Source organism: Typopeltis vanoorti, chromosome 4 (genome assembly GCF_054136105.1).
Source record: "Typopeltis vanoorti isolate ZY-2024b chromosome 4, IOZ_Tvanoo_1.0, whole genome shotgun sequence".
Lineage (NCBI taxonomy): Eukaryota > Metazoa > Arthropoda > Arachnida > Uropygi > Thelyphonidae > Typopeltis > Typopeltis vanoorti.
Window position 1 is genome coordinate 160,643,158 of NC_143552.1, and position 21,244 is coordinate 160,664,401.

Here is a 21,244-nt window from a genome sequence, read left to right on the forward strand (position 1 = left end):
GTCTTCTATACAGCTAATTTAGTGTTTTGACTAATTTCTCTTATTTCATATAAATTTATTCAGCACTTCCTACCATACCAACTTCACTACTTCTGTTGTCTGTTTCCATATTTAATTTGCCATTTCAACTAAAAATTGTGCTTAAATAAGTGAAATGTTTTACTTGTTGTATAGGTTCACCATTCAGGATAGAGCTGATGTTTTCAATGTTTCTGCCTATTTTCATATCAAATTTATAACAACAATTATTCAATTTAGTCAAGGAATCTTGCAGACTTGTACTGGATTTATTCAGATGATATTTATAACATCATCTGCATAAAGTAAAGAGCTAAGATTAACATTACCAATTTTGATATCAGATTTAATACCACTTTCCTTCATAATTCCTCCATATAGATCCATATAAAATAACAGTTGAAATTTATTTAGTTTATAGAAATTCTATAAATTTCTATAAACTAAATAAAATACTAATTATATATTTGGTTTAATCCTTTATCCAAATGTAAGCAAATAAAGTTTGCGCTTGATGTATTTTCAGGACTGGGGCAAGTCATAAAGGTGGAATAAGTTTTGATCACTTGCCTGTGTATCCCATAATACAAAGCACTCATGTTTGCGGACATATATAATGCTATGCATTAAAGGAAGGACCACTATCCAGACCGGTTTCGATCTTTATTGAGGTCTCATCAGTGGGAGCCACACCCAGAGATAATGATACTAAGGTGGAATTAATGCAGAAGTCATATCATATACCAGTTGACAAATGGTGTCAATACCTTGTTATTAAAACTCTCTGGATTAGAGATAGTTGATGGAAGTTTTTTCACCTGGCTATGTTACCAATTATATATTTGGTTTTAATTCTTTATCCAAGTGTAAGCAAACAAAGTTTGCACCTGAAGTATATTCAGGACTGGGGCAACTGGTGGTAAAGGTGGAATAAATTCTGATCACTTGCACTTGCCTTAGTATCTCCAAATCTCCACATCTCATTGCAGACATGTATAATGCTATGCATTAAGGGAAGGGCCACTACCCAGACCGGTTTACACTTCAATAAAGGATTAAACCAAATATATAATTGGTAACATAGCCAAGTGAAAATACTTCCATCAACTATCTCTAATCCAGAGAATTTTAATAATAAGGTGTTGACACCTTTTGGCAACTATATATGGTGATATGACTTCTGCATTACTTCCACCTTAGTATCACCACCTCTGGGTCTGGCTCCTATTGATGAGACCTCAATAAAGGGCGAAACTGGTCTGGGTAGTGGCCCTTCCCTTAATGCATAGCATTATACATGTCTGCAAGGAGATGTGCTTTGCATTATGGGAGATACTAAGGCAAGTGATCGGAACTTATTCCACCTTTACCACGAATTGCCCCAGTCCTGTAAATACTTCAGGTGCAAACTTTGTTTGCTCACACTTGGGTAAAGGATTAAACCAAATATATAATTGGTAACATAGCTAAGTGAAAAAACTTCCATCAATTAGATAAAATACTGCATGCGCTCCTTCTCCACATACACAAGAGTAAAGCATCACTATCTCCTGTATCCAAGATACATCTTAAAAATAGCTAAATAAGAACTTGACAATAGAGATTGATATCTCCACGTATGCAAATAGAGTGTTTAACTGAATTGGCTGTTCCTTTTACCAAGCTATAAAAGTTGAGTATTTGAACAAGAAAGATTCCACGGGAGTGGAAAGATGTATGATAATCCCATTGCACAAGGGTTGTGCAAAAACTGATGTGTCTAGCCATCAACTTGTCAGTATTTCTAGAACTGAAGTGAATATTTTGGAAAAGTTGGCAAGAGATCACATAAAGAAATGGGCTGACAGAGAATCTACACTTTGCAATGAACAGCATGGATTTACTAAGGGAAGGTCATTTTTCAACAACTCGCTCAGATTTTATAATAATATTGTCATCGAGTTAGACAAGGGAATGGTTATACCATGATACTTTTGGACTTTGTTAAGGCCTTTGAAGGAATACAGCATAGAGGACTGTTGCAACTGGATTATAAAATATTGGCATGGATAAAGGAATGACTACTTAACGGACATTTCAGCTAACAAAAAAGTGGTATATGGAAGATTTGCATCTGCAAGGTACAAAGTGACCAGTGGCATACCACAAGGATCAGCCCTTGGGTCATTATTATTCAGTCTGTGCATTAATGCTGGGAAAAATTTGACATGAGACATACAGCTATTTGCTTATGATGCAGAGATAGGCAGGGTAATCAGGGATGAGCTACACATTTCCATACACAAGTAGCCAAAGGTGGCCACTTGTGTATGGAAATGTGACTTCTGTATTACTTCAACCTTGGTATCAATTAAGGGTCTGGCTCCCACTGATGAGACCTCAATAAAGGTTGAAACCAGTCTGAGGTAATGATCCTAACCATAATGCATAGCATTCTACATGTCCAAAAGGATATGTTCTTTGCATTATGGGAAGGGTACTAAGGCAAGTGATGTGAAGTCATTAGCCTCTATATATGAGTTGCCCAATCCTGAAGTTACTTCAGGTGCAAACTTTGTTTGCTTATACTTGGATAAAGGATTAAACCAAGAATATAATTTCTTGGCATTTAAACTGAAGTATAAGGTGCGTGAGTGTATGTGTATTGCTTTGCTTTGAAGAGCTTTATTCTTTACAATTTATACCATCACAGATTCTCCTTGTTATCCCATGATTTCTGAAATGTTTTTTCTTTAAATGAAAATTTGATCTCCTGAAAATCTCTATTTGCCCTACACCCAGGTTCTTCAAATTTCTCTTCCAGTTTTTCTCAACCTCTTCTCAAATACATTTACATAAATCATACATGGAACACTCAAGAAATGTTTCCCTTTTCACTGTAAATGAATAACCTGACAGTTCTAACTCCATCTTCCAGAACTTTTCCTTTTGACTATGCTGTCTGCTATCCCTGTTATTGGAAGGATAGTAACCACTCTAGTGCTTTTGTGTATATTTATATATAATGTGATGCATATAAAAAATGACAGTACTTTTATTAATTATGCCTATATACCAGTTATTTATATTATGATGACTGTTTTAACAAGGTTTTTTGTTATGAATCATTGTTATAATTTTACATAAATAAATAAATATAAGCATAATTGTGATAAGAGTTCTATCTTTATTTTCTATGCATCACCATTATATACACTGGTGTCCAAAAGCTAAGGGCAAACTATATTTTTATCTGTATGAAAAAATTTTATCAACTACAGCCAAATGCAGACATAAATTTATTGCCAGCATACTAATAAATTATATTACAGAAAAGGTGTGTTATAAATTTTGTACAAATTAATTTCAGTGTTTTTAATAAAAGGTACACATTTCCTAAGGACATAGTTAAGGAATTAATTTACAGTGCTTACAGAAAACTATGCAGAGAGACATTTCAGTATTAAATATGTCCACCCCAAACTGTGATACAACTCTCACATTGTACCATGCTTAGCACCAAGTGATTCCAGAGTTTTTGAAGCAAACTGGCCCACTCCTCCTTCGGAGTAAGGATAAGGCCTTGTTTGTTTTCTGGAGAGGAATTTAGAGCAGCAATGCATCTCCTATTGCATCCCAAATGAGCTCTATGAGGGGTTGAGATCTAGGGAGCGTGTTGGTCACTTGATTTGATTAATATCCTCAGTCTCCGGGGGTATCTCCGGAGACTGAGGATATTAATCTGGCACTGTCATCCGCAAAAATGAATTCTTTGCCTACAGCACCACGGAACGGTTCAGTGTTGATGTTTAAAAAACTTCACTACCATATTGTTCATCAGTCATAGTTCCTTTATCCAGCACCTGTAGCCCAGTGCATCGATTAAGCATAATGCCTCCAAACACCATGACCCCAGCACCGCTATACGTATCCCTTTCAAGAACATTCTCACAATAGTAAGCAGTACCACTTTCACACCAGATCAAGTGTCATCTAGAATCAGTGGAAAGACTAAAATGACTCTCATCGGAAAGAGTACATTAGTCCATTGGTGTCTTGTCTGATTTTTATGGATTCAAAACCATTGAAAATATGCTCTATGATGACATGTGGATAAAGGAATGCAGACTACAAGACTTTAGACATATAGGTCTACTTGTCATGAATGTCTTGCAACAGTTTGCCAAGATATCAAGTACCTGTACTTGAATAGAGTTTACCTGCTGCAGGTGTCATCGATTATGTTTTGCTGTTATAACCAAAAATCTGTGTTTATGTTCCATGGTAGAGCTAGGGCAACTGCTTAGCAAATGTCTGGAACACATTCCATTAGTTTGAAAGATTGCCCAGAGCCTAGATACAATGATATGTGGGATTCCAAACTCTTGCCATATCAGTAATTCTGTGGCCTTCTTCAACCTTTCCAATAATTTTTCCCCACTTAAAATCATCTAGTGATGTCTTTGAGACATTACAAGACACCCAAGTTTTCAACTTTATTCCTTCATGAAAAGAGCTTTCTTCAAACACAATTTGCATAGTATAACCTTTTGCCTTTTATCCTGTTTAATGCTACCACATGACCCCTTTACATGTGATTCAAAAATTTTAATCTGTACCTGCTTTCTAATCAAAATCTTCAGTTATGCAAATTGCCACAAGCTGATGATGTATCTGAATTTGTACTTGTAGTCTTCAGAAATAGTGTTCATCCTTATATTTTGGATACCACTATATAAATGTGGTATCTATAAAATCATCTGAATAGCCAGTGTTTTATTACATCAGGTTTTTACTATTAAGAGCCTTCTTGAATAGAAAAAAATTTTAATGCATTTGCTTCATATTACTCAACACAAATCATTCAATTAAAATACAAGTGTTTTTATTGTTATTATTATTAGATATGTGATACTTTTATTTTCGTTTTTTACAGGGAATGGGTTATTTACATGCAAGGGATATCATTCATAAAGATTTAAAAACCAAAAACATATTTTATGAAAATGGAAAAATTGTTATTACTGACTTTGGATTATTTTCTGTCACCAAATTATGCCATGGAAACAGGTAAAAAGTAGCAACTTGGTTTCAAATATATGTGTATATATATATATATATATATATATATATTAATAAATTATATTTTAAACAGTGCACATTGATTTTAGTTATCATTACCTCAAATTTTTCTTCTAAAGAGCAATGCTGTGAAGATTCCTATCATTACTAGCTTTCTGTTAACTTTCTTCTGTCATTTCTGTTGTTCTTGGTTTTTATTTTGATCCATTCACAGTCTGAGGGGATTATATTTAATTTCTAATATAATAGGTAGAAATGCCCTCATATGCCAATCAAAAGAATTTCATTTTCTTTAATTGGAAAGACAGATTATAGTCCCACGTATAGGAGCAAGGAAGAATTATAAAGGTACAGTCAGGTCTCTTTTTATGTGGTAGATATGTTCCACAGAAAGCCACATATAAAAAATCACACAAAAAAGACCTAACTTACGTTGAAATATTAGGGATACGTTCCATAATTTTCTAAAACTGCATAAAACCGAAGCAATGAATTAAAATAAATCTAAAATCGCATAACAAAAATTCAAGAAAATGAGAATGCCTAAGTTTGTTTTAAAGCTTTATTCATTTAATTTTATTGAAAAGTAGAAATATTTTTTACATTTTTTCATCAGAATTCTCATTGCTATTAGACAATATTCGGCAATGTTTGCGAACTAGTGCAAAATAACTTTCATCACCAGAAGAGATAGTCAGCGCATCAGATCTGTATGGTAAAGGCAATGGTTCTTCACAAACAGAATTAGCTTCACCCTCATTCTGTGCTGATTTTTTTCTTCTGACAATGTAATCAGTGATGATTAAACTTTGCGATGATGATTTTACTAATTTTTTATACAGCTCGCGATATCCAGATATACAGTTCTTCAGCTCACGTTTGGAATTTAAAGGCTCGTTCAGAATTTCTGTCATTAACAAGAAAATGATTTTCCAATTTATTGCACAGTTCAAGACCTTCTCGAATTATATTTGCAATGAGCGGGACAGGTTTTTCTTCCGCTTCACTATCGTTTTCTGGATCTTCGACGATATCTAAAGTTAATCGATATCCAGTAATATTATCATCACTTAGGGCATTATCCACAAGCAATTCGTCTACATCATTTTGGCTAAATGTATGAAAACCTTCTCGCCAATTTCATGTGCCAAAGTAATGATTTCAGCTGATAATGTAGATGTTTGAATGGTTGCACTGTTTGCAACACATCCAGGCCAAGCTGCTGTCCAGCAGGCATTTAAAGTTTGTGGTTTTATTTTGGTGATAGCAGTCCAAAATAGAAATTTTTTTTCAAATGTCAGTTACTGTTAATGATTCCTTTTCTAGTTTATCCAATATAAATTGAAAAGTGGACTTAACGTAATATTTTTTAAAAGTAGCAATTATGCCTTGATCTAATGGCTGAATAATGCTTGTTGTATTGGGTAGAAAAAAAACACTACTTGCACATTTGGATGTTCTAAATGCAGATACCTTGGTGCATTGTCAACAATTAATAAAACTAAAATCGAGAGCTTTTTGCTTCATATATGTTTCCACTTCTGGTACGAAGCAATTATTGAACCATTTAGTAAATACAGCAGTTGTTAGCCATCCAATGTACCAGCAGCTGTTTTAGTCAACATTCGATTCCCTGATGCATTGCTACAAAGTAACAACGTTACTCGATCTTTGCTTGTTTTAAACTCACTCGCTTTTTTCTCAGACTTTGCAATGTAAGTTCGACTAGGCATTTTCTTCCACAACAATCCTGTTTCATTAGCGTTAAACACTTGATCGGGACAATATCCACCATCTTCAATAATTTATTTTGGCTAACTTGAAAATTTTTGGCTGCTGCTTCATCTGCTTTGCAACCTAATCTTCACGTTGTGAAGTGCATTCCTTTTAAAAACCAATTCAAATTACGAGCGCTCTTTCCATTTTTTTTTAATAAAACATCTCTTGAGAACGATGATAATTTGGCACTTAGTTTTGTGCCAAAAATGACAGATTTTCTTATTGCTACTTCATTCTTTTTAAATGCTCTTATAGTAGATTAGCCTAAATTAAAATATTTACCAATCTCCATAGATCCTTCTCCTTTTGCTAAGCAATCTAAAATTGCAATTTTCATTTCCAAAGAAATTGCTTTTCTTTGGTGCTTTTTTTCCTCTATTGGGTCAAATTATCATCATCATCATCATCATCATCAATTTTCTGACGTGTACAGGATATGATAGTACTACATGGGCCAAATTATATCTTTAAAATAAAAATTAGCTAAATTTAGACTTATGATAATGAAAAGACAAACACTTACTCACATGCAAAATTAAACTTCACGGACACTCACTGCTTGCATGTTACACCAGAATGTGCTGCAAAACTCTGTTCATTATGTACAATAGTACATAAGTTTTGAAGTTATGTACCTCATAACTTCAAAACCGCATAAAAAAAAAGATATGCAGAAAAAGACACCTGAGTGTATTTTAAGCCAAAGATAAGTTACAGTTTTTCTTTTTATATCGTGGAAACTGAATTTTTTCCTTCTTCCCCCTCCCAAAAAAAAAGACACCTGAAAACTTATGCATGCTTAAAAGGGAATTGTAGATATTCTTCTTCTTTACATAATCAATTATAATACTTAACTAAAGTTTGAAGATCTGAATGCTGATGAAACTAATGTCAGGCCATCCTGAACATCATTTCCATCACTATCATAATTTGGTGAATCAAGTTGAAGCAACTTTTTAGAGAAGCTTAGGTGTTATTTGTCTCTTTTTTTCATATTATATTCAGCATAAATAAAAAAACCATCATATAAAAGTATTTAATAACTGACCTTACATTTTACTGGGTCTTCAAGTAGCATTTTCAGAACTGAAAGAAATAGCTGCCTTAAAAAATTATACAAGAATAAAATAATCATGATAACAAAAGCTGATGAGAGTAATGCAATCATGAAGTAAGAGGAATATAACAAAAGGGGGAAAAAATAGGATTAATCGAAACCCAATCTTAATCGAAATGACTGTCTCACTATTCCATAAGTCTAGGAAATTGTATAAAATAAATTTATCTGTTATATTTTAATTACAGCCCAATAAGTTTAATCCTTAAACATGCTACTGTATTCTTAGAGGGATACCAATTTAAGCATGCACTAATGTTTTTTTTTTTTTAATTTAGTTCCTATGGTTGTTAATTATACTGATTATGTCTAATATACATAAGACGAAATATTTACATATCGAAAAGTTTATTACAGTGGCATACATGTGGCCTCCGTTCAAATATTAATGATGTCCATTTCCACCTCCAGCTGCAAAACCTCCACTTTTCCTGACAGAAATACAATTTCTGCTCTCACAGGCACTACTCACCTTAGCTTTCTCAGTTACACACTCTTTGACTCCTTTCACCCCAAAAGTGGGGTTTGTGAATATGTTCACTTCAACATTCTGTGTCAAAGAGTGTCCAACCTGGAATCTCCTGATTTTGACCTTCTTTGGCTGAAAATCTCTGGACTCATTCTATCAAATTCATTTGCATCTCCATAACTGGCTTGCATCTAATGACACCATTCTGAACTTTTCAGTGTCCTTTCCTTAAAAGTTCATCTTCTTCATTCCAAGTTTCCTAATATTAAGATCATTTTCCTTGGATACTTTAATGTTTACAACATCAGCAGGCTCTCCTGCTCCAATTGCATAGATCAAATAAGTAGAGAGGCTGAGTTATTTGCCATCACACGACCTTACACAAATAATATACGTGACTACCAGAATACCAGACAACCCCAACCACTCTTCCATATACTTTGGACCTCTTCTTCACTAGTGACCCAAAGTACACGATGAATGTAGTCTGTCTTGTAGGTAGATCAGGCTAAAATCTCATGCTTGCTAATCTCATCTCCTATGAAACAACGCACACACAATCATGTACATCATATGGCATTACAAGAAATCCATGTGGAATTATCTACTTAACTACTATGTCTCATTTCCTTGGATGAATTGTTGCTTCCAGCTGTCTGATCCCAACCTATGTGCTGAACCTATCACTAAAATAATTCTTATCAGGATGGAAACATTTATTCAATGTTCCAACCTAATTCCCCTAACTAAGCTTTGGTTCTTCAACACGTGTGCCAGTTGTACAAGAGAAGAATTTAGCATACCATAACTGACTTGCATCCAATACTCTATCCACCTATGCCATTTATACTAAAGCCCTGAATAATTGCAAGAAAACATCAACATATCATAAACTTGACATTCTGATGTCTTGAGAGAGAGTTGAAAGCAGGAAACTTGCATACTGTCCAAATGGCAGCCATGCATTCTGGTCTCTAGCCAAAGCCATTGGTCGCAACTTCTGCCCAACACTGCTCCCACTACTGTGGTGTTATCACCTATAGAAAAACTCCGAGCTTCCTACTTCTCCTCCAATTCTTGTACTGTTGATTTTAGTAAATGTTCCCCCAACCATCCTACACACACTATACTCAATGCTCAGTGTCTCCTTTTGCCAAAAAAAGAGATCAGGAGAATTTTACTCAAATTGGATACCAAAATGTTTCCTAGCCCTGATAGCATTCCTCTGATTGTCCTCAAGGTCTGTGTTCCAGAGTTGACCCTCATTCTGTATCATCTTTTTATATTCTTTTATTCAGCCCTGCAGAATGGAAATTAACCCATATTCACACTATTCCTAAAAAGGTGATTAATCTTATTCTCTTAATGTTGAAAGTTTAATTTTCACTTGGTTAGAGTATAATAAATTTAGTTTAATCCTTTATCCAAGTGTGAGCAAACAAAGTTTGCGCCTGAAAGTATCTTCAGGACTGGGGTAAGGTGGTACAACACCAACTTTGTTTGCTCACACTTGGATAAAGGATTAAACTAAATTTATTAAAATCTTATTCTCTTACTCTTTCCAGTTTTCCAACATTCACAGTTTCTCTTACTCTTTCCAAAGTAATGGAAAGAATATCTTTCCATTACTTTGGAAAAACTTTGGAAAGAACTGAAAAGAAATTAAATTTCTTTTCAGTTCTTTCCAGAGTAATGGAAACAGCCAGCTATCAACACTCAACTGTATGATATCTTGAAGACTAAGCTAATAAATGACCAGCAGTATATGGTTTCCATCACTGTAAGTCAATAGGTGATCTACACATTGTCACACAAATGGACAAATATCATGGAAACGTTTGGCAAGTTCCAAGTGGTTGCCCTTGATATCTCCAAGGCTTTTGACCAGGTCTAGCACAAAGGCCTATTAAGTAAACTCTTAAAGTATAATATTGGTTTATAATTTAATTATTAATTGATGTCGAATGCGTCATTCTAATGTTGTACGTCTATTATCAACTTTGTATTTCTATCAAGCATGCTTTTGTTATTGTTTTACATGTGCACCTTAGGCCTAACTTACTTCTACTTTACTCAGTCATAACTGTAATCTGCTTAAGATAGACCTCTCTAATAATCCCTTATTATCTTATGTTCCCACTGCTAGTGAATGACCTTTGTTATTAGTCTATCTGCGAGAGCAATTAATTACTCTCGCAGATAATTCAGACACAGGAGCAGACTTGCACATACTTTATATTAATTTAACTCAGACTATATATGATATTAGCCATAACAGAACTTTCACATACTATTCCCTCTTCATTATATACCATTATCTAATTCCTTATAACTCTGCATACTACTTCACAATTATTTTCAACAAATCGGCTTTCCGTCCTTATTACTGTTCTTTATGCTAACAACCAAAAAATTTCAGTAATCTTTGCCATTAATTTCACATCTAGGAAAGTCCTATATAAAAGTCTTACTTGTTACTCTGTCATCCAGTTCATTACATAAGATCCTAGAGCTCGTTGACACCTTCTTCTACCTTCCAGTAAAATTCACACTCCGACACTTTTTACGACATGGATGACACTTCACACAGCAGAGATCGTCAAGGAATTTAGCAGTGGGACTCTGGAGTTGATCACCACTGCTATTGTGAGTCTCCCATCATCATCGGGCTTTGGCTGGCAAGACGTGGATTGCTATCCTTGGAACAGCAGGACACACTGGAAACTCCTCGTAGCAAGAAAGGAAAACCGGAACTGGAAAGCCTAGCCTCTGAAAGGCTCACGACGAAAGAAAGCCTAGCACTGATGAAAGCCCTTGCACCGAAAAGCATTTTTTCCTTTGATTCGTCCCCCTTTTATTCTCTTCTCCCGACCTTGGAACTCTTACAGATTTAATCGCCCAGATTTTCTTGAGCCACCTACCGGTTCGATTGCTGAGTTAAGTCGGGAAACCCCTGTCCTTCGCGAGTTGCGATCGCCTCAGGTCTTACATGCTAATCCAGTCTGAGTTAATTTTTTGTCTGTACAATTTATTACAATTTATTCTAACTTTTTTTTTTCAGGTTTATTACAGAGAAATTGAGTTAAGTATTAATCAAATTACAAGTATATAAAATATTTTATTTCCCAAGTAAAATTGGTACAGAAGAAATTTTATTCTAAAATCCTTCTATACAAGATTTTACATAGGCTTACTCTCCCTAAAAAAAAATTTTCTCAATACAATTTTTTAAAACCTCATGCCTTCATATTTTCTGGAGAAGTCCTGACTACAAACTTGTTAAAAATATACCCTTTAAATTTTTCTCTTGGCTCTAAATTGTACCTCTTTTCACTATGTGCGCTTCTTATTATTATACCTATTTTCCTTGCTATCTTTTAAAGTTTTGAACCTAATTAATTCTCCATTAAACTCTCATATAATTTGCACAATCAGTTAGTAAACATGCAGCCTTTGTAGCAATAGCTAAATTCCAACCTAACAATCCACTTATTGTCTTTCTAATCATGAAACGAAAACAGAGGAAGTTGGCATAATTAAACTGCCGCTGGAATTGAATTTCCATCTCATGTTTTCTGTGCCTGTTCCACTTTGATTTGTCATAGGAACTTCTGTATCTTTTAGGTTTCTCAATGGTTTATTTCTATTACCTTTTGTGATGACCCTCCCCTAATTTTTCTTCCATTTAGCCTTGATCATTTACTAATTTTACGCTTGATATGTGGTAGGTCTCAGATCGACTGTTCCTTTCAGATGCTGAAGCTATTGAAGAATCAGTATTGTAATTTCGATAGTCTTCATTACCTCTTTCAGTCAGTTCAGTCGGCCTGACTTTATTTTCATTTTGCATTCTCTCTTTACGTGATTTCTCAACTCTTTCTCTAAAATTATGGTTCCCTTTTCCTGACCGTTTATTTCCCATTAGGAACATTTCATTTCTGGAAAAGTCGCTAGAGAACTTGTACCTCTCCAGAAAGTTAATTCCTAAAATAATCTGCATGCTCGTGCGAGATGTCCTAGATAGGACCAACAATTTTTGCCAAACACCCAAATTAAACTCCGTTAAGTATATTTTAACTCTAACTTTCTTGGTTGCATAAAACTCAGTTGTTGAAAGTCCCGATAATCTGATCGGTCTCTTCGGTTTAGCAATACCTCACCATATGGGATTTATTCCTTGAAAACAATCTCCTGTTATGACAGAGGCCTGGGAACCAGTAACAAGTAATATGTCACAAGGCGATCCTTGTACCTTTCCTTTTATGATCATATTAGACTTCCTTTGGAGTTCACGATTCTTGTGCTCTCTCTTCCATGGTTTATTTGCATAATTATGTGGGTGTGCACAAGATTCGACTCATATCTGACATTTCCGTTGGAGGGTCTTTTGTTTCTAAAACAGTTGCGAGCCATGTGCCCATATTTATTGCAAACAAAGCATGTGGGGCTCCCTTCTGTCTTTTACCTCATTATTCCTCTCTGTTTTAGGTAGAGTTAATTCAGAGGTCATTGCTGCCAACTGCTGTATAACAGCCCATCAAGTCAGTCCATCATGGGCTGTTGTAGCCTTTCTACCTCCTGTCTTACTATTGCACGTAGTTCCTCCATGTTTGTAGGTCCTACTTCTTTCTGGATGTTTATTCTTTGTCAGTCACTCGATTGATGTTGACTGATCTTTCTCCCTCTCTTTCATTTTGATCCTTATTAGTCTTTCCCTTACTTGTGCCCTTTTCACTCTTACTTTTGCAAGAGGAGTCATTAACCTTTTTGATAACATTAATGTGACTGCTAGTAGAAGCGGGACTAATGTCTCCAAGCCTCTCTTCTTTTTCTTTTACAGCAAGGAAACATTCCTCAAGATTCCCTTTTCTTTTTATAGGCAGTCCTTTGACCCCTAACCTAAATTGATGAAACACTGCCCAGTCAAGGTGAGGTTTATCCTCTATTGGAACACTTAGACTGTTGGCAATTGTCAGTAACTTATAATACTCAGTCACATTCTCCTTTTTCTCCTGAGCACATCTCTGTAATTTCCAGATATTTGGACTTAGACTTCTTACTCTAAACTTTGTGTATTCTAAAATATCCTTCAATATTGGGGATGAATACAAGAAACTTTTGACCTTTCTTACCAGTTGGCTCCTGTGCAAGATAAGTAGTTGGAAGTCTGACCACCTTCCAACTTTTCTCAGCTCTTCAACGAAGCTAAAAAAAGCTGAGACGTTATCATTTTCTTCCCCAGTAAATTGCGGAATGACAGGTTGGGGATTTATGGTTCGAAAGAATTTTATGTTGTCCATAGTTGTACTATTAGTTTGATTTATACTTGTAATTTCACTCTCCATACTAAAACTTAATTCTCAAAGTAACAAAAAAAAAATTTTTTTCGTAACTGCCTGATTCGTTTCCCAAAACTTACTCATATAATCCGCAATATAACTAATTAATTTATGTGGATCCTGTTGACTGCACCATTGTAAAGTGTACTTTAAAATTTTTGTACTTGTATATTCAATATTTCTTCTCTTCTTATTTTACTTATTTATTATACTTAACTTAAGTCGTAACGCTGAGTTGTATAATCTCGTTATGTAATCTTCTTGTTTGAAATAGTCTATTATCTTTTAATCCCTTCAGTCTAACAATTTAATTCTCCCCCTCAAGGTCATGACTATGCTACTTCACGTTCGTATTTTAGAATTTAGAAATTGCCTCGGGCTGGAGCCAATTCCTTTGTCTAAATGGCTGGCTTTTTCTCACTTTGATCTCTGAAAATTTATTTGTATTTATGACTGTGCCATCAGAGATTGCATTGAAGAATTGTATATCTTTCCCATACATTAAGAAAAGAACCCAGCACAACACGGAAATATCTCTAAAATGTATCTCTAAGTCAAACAGCACTAAAATCTACTATTTGTCAGTCATGGCTACTATTACTCTTAAGGTCACACAGGTTCTGTCTTTTTATGAGAAGTGCATTAGTCAGGCAGAATCAGGGAAGTTATTTGACAAACAAAACAATTGATTCATGCTAAATCAGAGTACAAAAAAATTTACACTACACTTACTAAATTAATCCAACTCAAATTCTCTAATCAAAATTGACATGGAAAAAATATAAAATTCATGTATCTGGTTCTCTACTAGATTACTTAACATTTCTCGCTTAATGCTCAATGACTACTGCAATTAATTACACTCATTAATTAATTACAATCAATTACACACATAGATAATTCAGACACAGGAGCAGACTTGCACATACTTTATATTAATTTAACTCAGACTATATATGATATATATAGCCTTAACAGAACTTTCACATACTATTCCCTCTTCATTAAATAACGTTATCTAATTCCTTATAACTCTGCATACTACTTCACAATTATTTTCCACGAATCAGCTTTCTTTCCTTTCTACTGTTCTTTATGCTAACAACCAAAAAATTTCAGAATCTTTGCCATTAATTTCACATCTAGGAAAGTCCTATACAAAAGTCTTACTTGAAAATCATTACACAAGATCCTAGAGATTGCTGACACCTTCTACGTTCTGGTAAAATTCACACACTGGCACTTTTTACAACATTGATGATACTTCGCAATCAGAGATCGCCAAGGAATTTAGCAGTGGAACTCTGGAGTTGATCGGCACTGTTTTACAAGCCTTCCATCATCGTCGGACTTCGGTTGACGAGACGTGGATTGCCGTCCTTGGAACAGCAGGACACACTGGAAACTCCTCATAGCAGGGAAGGAAAACCAGAACTGGAAAGCCTAGCCTCTGAAAGGCTCGCGATGAAAAAAAAGCTTAGCACTGAAAGCCCTTGCACTGAAAAGCATTTTTTCCTTCGATTCATCCCCCTTTTATTCTCTTCTCCCGACCTTGGAACTCTTACAGATTTAATCGCCCAGATTTTCTTGAAGTGGTCTTCTCACCCACTCGGCAGTCGCTGAGTCAAGTCTGGAAACTCCCGTACTTCGCGAGTTGTGATCACCTCAGGTCTTACATGCTAATCCAGTCTGAGTTAATTCTTTATCTGTACAATTTCTTATTACAATTTATTCTAACATTTTTTTTTCAGGTTTATTACTGAGAAATTGAGTTAAGTGTTAATCAAATTACAAGTATATAAAATTAATTTTATTTCCCAAGTAAAATCGGTATAGAAGAAATTTTATTCTAAAATCCTTCTATACAAGATTTTATAGTAGCCTTTACAGATACAGTCCAGTTAACATGAACAATTCTTCAGCTGGGTTTGCTTAACCTTGCGACCTTTTCCTGGAATACTACTGTTGACTGGACAATATGGTGTTTTTTCACTCTTGTAGTTGCCGGGAAATTTAGGTAGATTTCTCCATCAGAAATAGGAAATGAACTGCCGATGTCTTCTGCTGTGCCCACGGATAGCTGTATGCTCCGAGCATGTTGTTGCAATCTGGCTGGAGTTTCATCAGGATACGGCCTTGCCTTCACCACCAGAACTCCATCCATTGAAAGGGACCGGTGCCAGAAACCTCCAAAACTCAGGAAGGAGAGCGATAGAATGACCAGTGAGAGTCTTCTAAATCCTCTATTCTCTATATTTTTGAGAGCCCTCTCAGCCCTTTTAAATTTCTTGTCTGATTCTATATATGTCTCATTCCACATAATTGTTGCCGGGATCACCCACCGGCACAGTGACCTCACATCGGCAGACTCCGTATGAGACACTATATCATGGGTGCATATTTTTATGTTTGCAAGCTCTTGCGAACGTTTGTTTATGCACAGTTATCACTACAATCTCTGCTAATCCTCTTTCCTTCATTTTACATACAACTTAATTAAGCTTATCTTTGTGCACTTTTATAGCAAAATTTAACATTCACACAATTGCTGCATATTATTACATAAATTCATACAAAATATACAAATGGAAATCTCTGTAAAATCTCAAAAAAATTAATTTATTTAATTTTTCACGAGAGATTTTACATAACTTCTATCATTGGATCTTCCTTCTGACTTCTGCAGTCAGATTGCCAGCTTTCTGACTGGGTGCTCACTTTGGATGATGGTGAGATTTCCTTATCTTTTAAATATACAACCAATGCAGGGTTCACACAAGGCTCTGTTTTCTCTCCCACCTTATTCCTTCTATATTTAAATTACTTGCTCCAGCAGGCTATTAACCTAATACCTAGTTTTGCTAACAACAACACATTGCATTCTTCCCTTTCATTTGACAGACCCAACAATGCCTACATCATCATAATCTCCAGAGTCCACTACCACCTTAAATATAGAACTCCAAAACATTCATCAGTGGGGTTTATAATTTTGTCAATTTCAGTGTAAGCAAAACACAACTGTCAAATTTCTCATACAACACAGACACACACAAAAAAAACATTCTCTTCCAACCTTACTTTTGACAACAACCAAATCCATATGTATGATGAGATTTATTTTCTTGGGATAACGGTGACCTCAAATGTCTCTTGGCACAAACATATTACAGATATTGCCTCCTCTGCCTCAAAAAAATTGGGGGGGGGGGTTTCACTCAAGGTGTTACTTTAACTCCAAACAACTTCTAACATTATACAAATTGGTCCAACCATCGAATATTGCTTCCACATGAGTATACTGGGTTCAGTGCAATGGTGGCAGTTGCTGGATGGGAAGAATATTATTATAATAATACGGGCACCTCCATGGAGTTCAAAGACTCGTTTCAGGAGACTCAATCTATCCACACAGTCTATCATAACCCATTAACAGCAAAGCACTCGCAACTCTCCTAGCAAAAAATCTAGTCCTCGCATCCCTAATAACCACACCTTTATTAAACTTTCAGGAATGACCTCTTGTTCAGTTCCCTCTAGCAAAGTGCTGAAAATTTCCCCTTTATCTATTCTATTAAAACCCTTTAAGCAACTTAAATGTTTCTATCATATCCCATCTTTTTCTCCATCAACCAACTTCTGCAATCCACACACCTTCAATCTATCTTTATAGGGAACGTTCCACAGCACACTCACTATCTTGATCACTCACCTCTGAATCCTCTCCACTGCTTCCTCATCCCAAGAAACCCAGGGGACCAGACTTCAGCACAGTAATCCAGATATGGGTGTATATCTGGTAATGTTATGGGCTACCTTAGCAACTTTAACAATATGTCCTCTAAACTTTAACTCTCTGTCTACCACCATCCCTAAATCTCTAGCTTCATCTATTTCCTGGAGTACAGTGCCTTCAAAATGTCATCAAAGACGGTAATGGAGCATTACTAACAGAAGAGTTGGAAATCAAAAACAGATGGAAAGAATACTGTGAGGAACTATACAGCAGAGTGGATAAAGAAAATGTGGAACCCTCTCACCAGGAAAATTTTAATTTGGAACCTCCTCCACTTAGGCATGTAGTTGAAAGAGCAGTTAGGCAGCTTAACAGCAATATGGCCCCAGGTGCAGATGAAATCCCAGCAGAGTTAATTAAGGCCACAGGGGACAAGAGTGTTTCATACATTGATTACAAGGATATGGGAAACAGGATCATGACCTAGAGACTGGAAGAATTCTGTTGTTATACCACTACATAAGAAAGGTGATATGAAGGCGTGCAAGAATTATAGAGCTATTAGTTTAATATCTCATGCAAGCAAAATTTTATTGAAGATCATGTTAAATAGGATTGAAGCCAAAGTTGAGGCAGAGATGCCCGAGGAACAAGCAGAGTTTAGGAAAGGTAAGGGCACCAGAGATCAGATCCTTTGCCTTAGACAGATCATAGAAAAATATAAAGAATTCAGACTCCCTCTGGTAATGTGTTTCTTAGACTACTCTAAAGTTTTTGAGAGTGTTGAGCATGTGAAACTGTGGGAAGTAATGAAAAGAGTGGGTTTTCCTCAACACACTATCAGGTTGATAGCTAACTTGTATAGGGAGCAAGAAGCCATGATAAGAACAGGTGTTGGATTGACTGACTGGCTTCAAGTTGGAAAAGGAGTTAAGCAAGGATATTTATTTTCTCCTCACTTGTTTAGTATATATGCAGAGGACATCATGCATGAAGCATTGGATGAGCTCAGGACAAGAATTAGGATAGGAGGTAGATTGATCAGTAATTTGAGGTATGCTGATGATATAGTACTCCTTTGTAACGACATGGAAGAACTATGACTAATTCTTGACAAAGTTAACAAGATCAGTAATAACAGAGGACTTCAACTCAATCCTAGCAAGACAAAGATTATGGTTCTCAAAGGAAATACAAACAGAGAAGCTCTTGAGAAACAAGTGTACCTTAATGGAGAAAGAATTGAGCAAGTCAGCAAGTTTGAGTACCTGGAATCCATTATTAATGTGAAGAATTGCTGTTCAGAAGATGTCAGAAAAAGGTTAGGAATATCTAAAACAACAGTCAGAGACCTGTCTAAAATCTGGAAGGATGGATCTATCTCCATGGGAACAAAGTTGAGGATTTTGGATGCAGTTGTTTTTCCAACAGTGACTTATGGATGTGAAACTTGGAACCTAAAGAAGTCAGATAAGAAACTGATATCTGCTTTTGAGATGTGGTGTTACAGAAGGCTGTTGAGGATATCATATACTGAAAGATGTACAAATGAATGGGTGTTAGAAAAGATCAGTAGAACTTTAAGACTGCTTAAGGATATTGACAGAAGAAAGTTAAAATATTTTGGACACATAGAAAGGATGGAAGGGGACTTCTCAGAACAGTAATAGAAGGTAAAGTTCCTGGGAAAAGAGGAAGGGGTAGACCATCAATGAGATGGATAGATGGTGTGTTTGGAGTGACTGATCTTCAGAGAGTTGAGGCCGCCGGAAAAACAAACAACAGGACTACACGGATGGCGAAGCCTGGTGTGGCACATCACCGAGCATCGGAGTGACCATGCAGCATCTGTAGATGCCCAGTGAACATAGAGTATCATCAATGTGATACATGGCTTGTAATCTGTTTGTCTCAAAATGCATAACTCAATATTTCTCCACATTAAAATGACATCCATTAACTTTTGCCCATACTGACAGCCTATTTAAATCGTCCTGTAAGCTCTCCACTTTGCCTTGAAAAGTCGAGAAAAACCCAACAACAAAGTTTTTATTTTCTTATAATATTCTTTTTCTGACATCTACAATTCAGTATTTAAACTTTAAATATAATTATTAATTTTTAATAATTTTCATGGGTTCGGTTATATACAAATTAATTAATGAACTGAAAAACAGTATTTAAAATCAATATTAAACACGTTAATTTCTCAAGCACTATGCTACAGCATTTTACAATATAACAAATATCACTTACCCTTAAGATTATATTCGCAGGCTTCTCTTGTAAAATAGTCGATTCAAACATACGTAAGATCACGCAAGATACAATAACACAATGACAATACCAGACGTGCAACCACAGCGATACTATGTCTAAATGAATACAGGCCAGATACATCATACAGATGTTGTATATATATAATTCTGGGATTCCTTAAATGGTGCCATAAAAATAAATTTTATTATACATGTAATCAATCGAAATGCCGCCCCTTTGATTAGCCTCCCTTGTGTGGTGAACAACCTACAAACGGCGGCCCTGGTCCCAGCACTGAAACATGCGGCACACCACTAGTCACCTGTTTTTGCCTCAATTCTGCCCCTCCATGTACTTTTGAAATATATCCAGCAGCCATCCTCTTAAGCATTTAATCAGTGTCATATGCATCCCCATTTGTGCTAATTTGCATAATAGAGTTCCATGTGGTATTCTGTCAAATGCCTTTGCAAAATCATCGTGTAGCCATTTCCTTTATCCAACTCGGCCAATACTCTATTATAAAAAGTTAGTAAATGACTAAAGCATGACTGACCCTTCAGAAAGTCATGTTGACCCTCATACAGTATCGTATTTTTATCTACACCATTCTTGAATTCTCTTTTTTACCAATTTTTCCAGTACTTCTACAACCACTTCTAATCTACTGATTGGTCTATAATTTGCTACTGCAGTCTTAGAACCTTCCTTATGCAACCTCCTTTTCCGCTCCTTGGAAGTCTACCAGAGCTGAGACTTAAATTAAACAGCCTAGTCAGAGGTATCGTCAATTTCCTTGCACATTCTCACAAAACCCGAGCTGGTATTCCATCTAATCCCACAGTTGTATTTACATTGAGATTCTGCAATATCAGAAGAACCTCCAATTCATCCACCTCTGTTCCCAAATTAAAGTCTGTCACATAGGTTAATGCAGTAACCTCACTAGGGCGATATATCTTTGCGAAGTGGTCATTCAGTAACTGAACTATTTTATCTGCTTCTTTCTCCTCGTGACCATCATCACTCATTAAGGTTAATTTTCCATAGTTATTCTTCCTCTTACTTGCCATGTAATGAAAGAATTCTTTGAAATTTCCTTTGGCCTGCTTGGCTGGATTCTTCTCATAATCTGATTTTGCCTTCCTAGCCATGCTGGTCACCTTTCTGTTTATATGCCCTCCATAGAATTTTTTTCTGCAGCTCATGTTTAATAATATTAATCATCCATCTAACTCCTACCTACTTCCTCTAGATGATCATTAACTATATCCCATGCACTACTAACATCCTTACCCTTCAGTGTTTTATGCCATGATACAGATTCAATCTTCTTCCTAAGCATGTGATAATCACTTGCCTTGTAGTTCCACAAATCCCCTTTCTTAATAGAATATTCCTCATGTTTTACAATCTCCAAAGTCAAGACCACATGATCACTTTTACCAATTGGAGGCAGTGTTGTC

At 35.7% G+C, this 21,244-nt stretch overlaps 1 protein-coding gene across 4 annotated transcripts in view; it reads left to right on the plus strand.

The window, feature by feature from the left end:
• LOC150107798 (kinase suppressor of Ras 1-like) overlaps positions 1–21,244 on the plus strand; it is a 441,142-nt gene that overhangs the window by 321,637 nt on the left and 98,261 nt on the right. For all 4 annotated transcript variants that reach the window (XM_090391553.1, XM_090391555.1, XM_090391554.1 and 1 more), the window contains exon 16: positions 4,934–5,067. In XM_090391553.1, the coding sequence (XP_090247679.1) occupies positions 4,934–5,067 (134 nt within the window). The remainder of the gene's footprint in view (positions 1–4,933; positions 5,068–21,244) is intronic.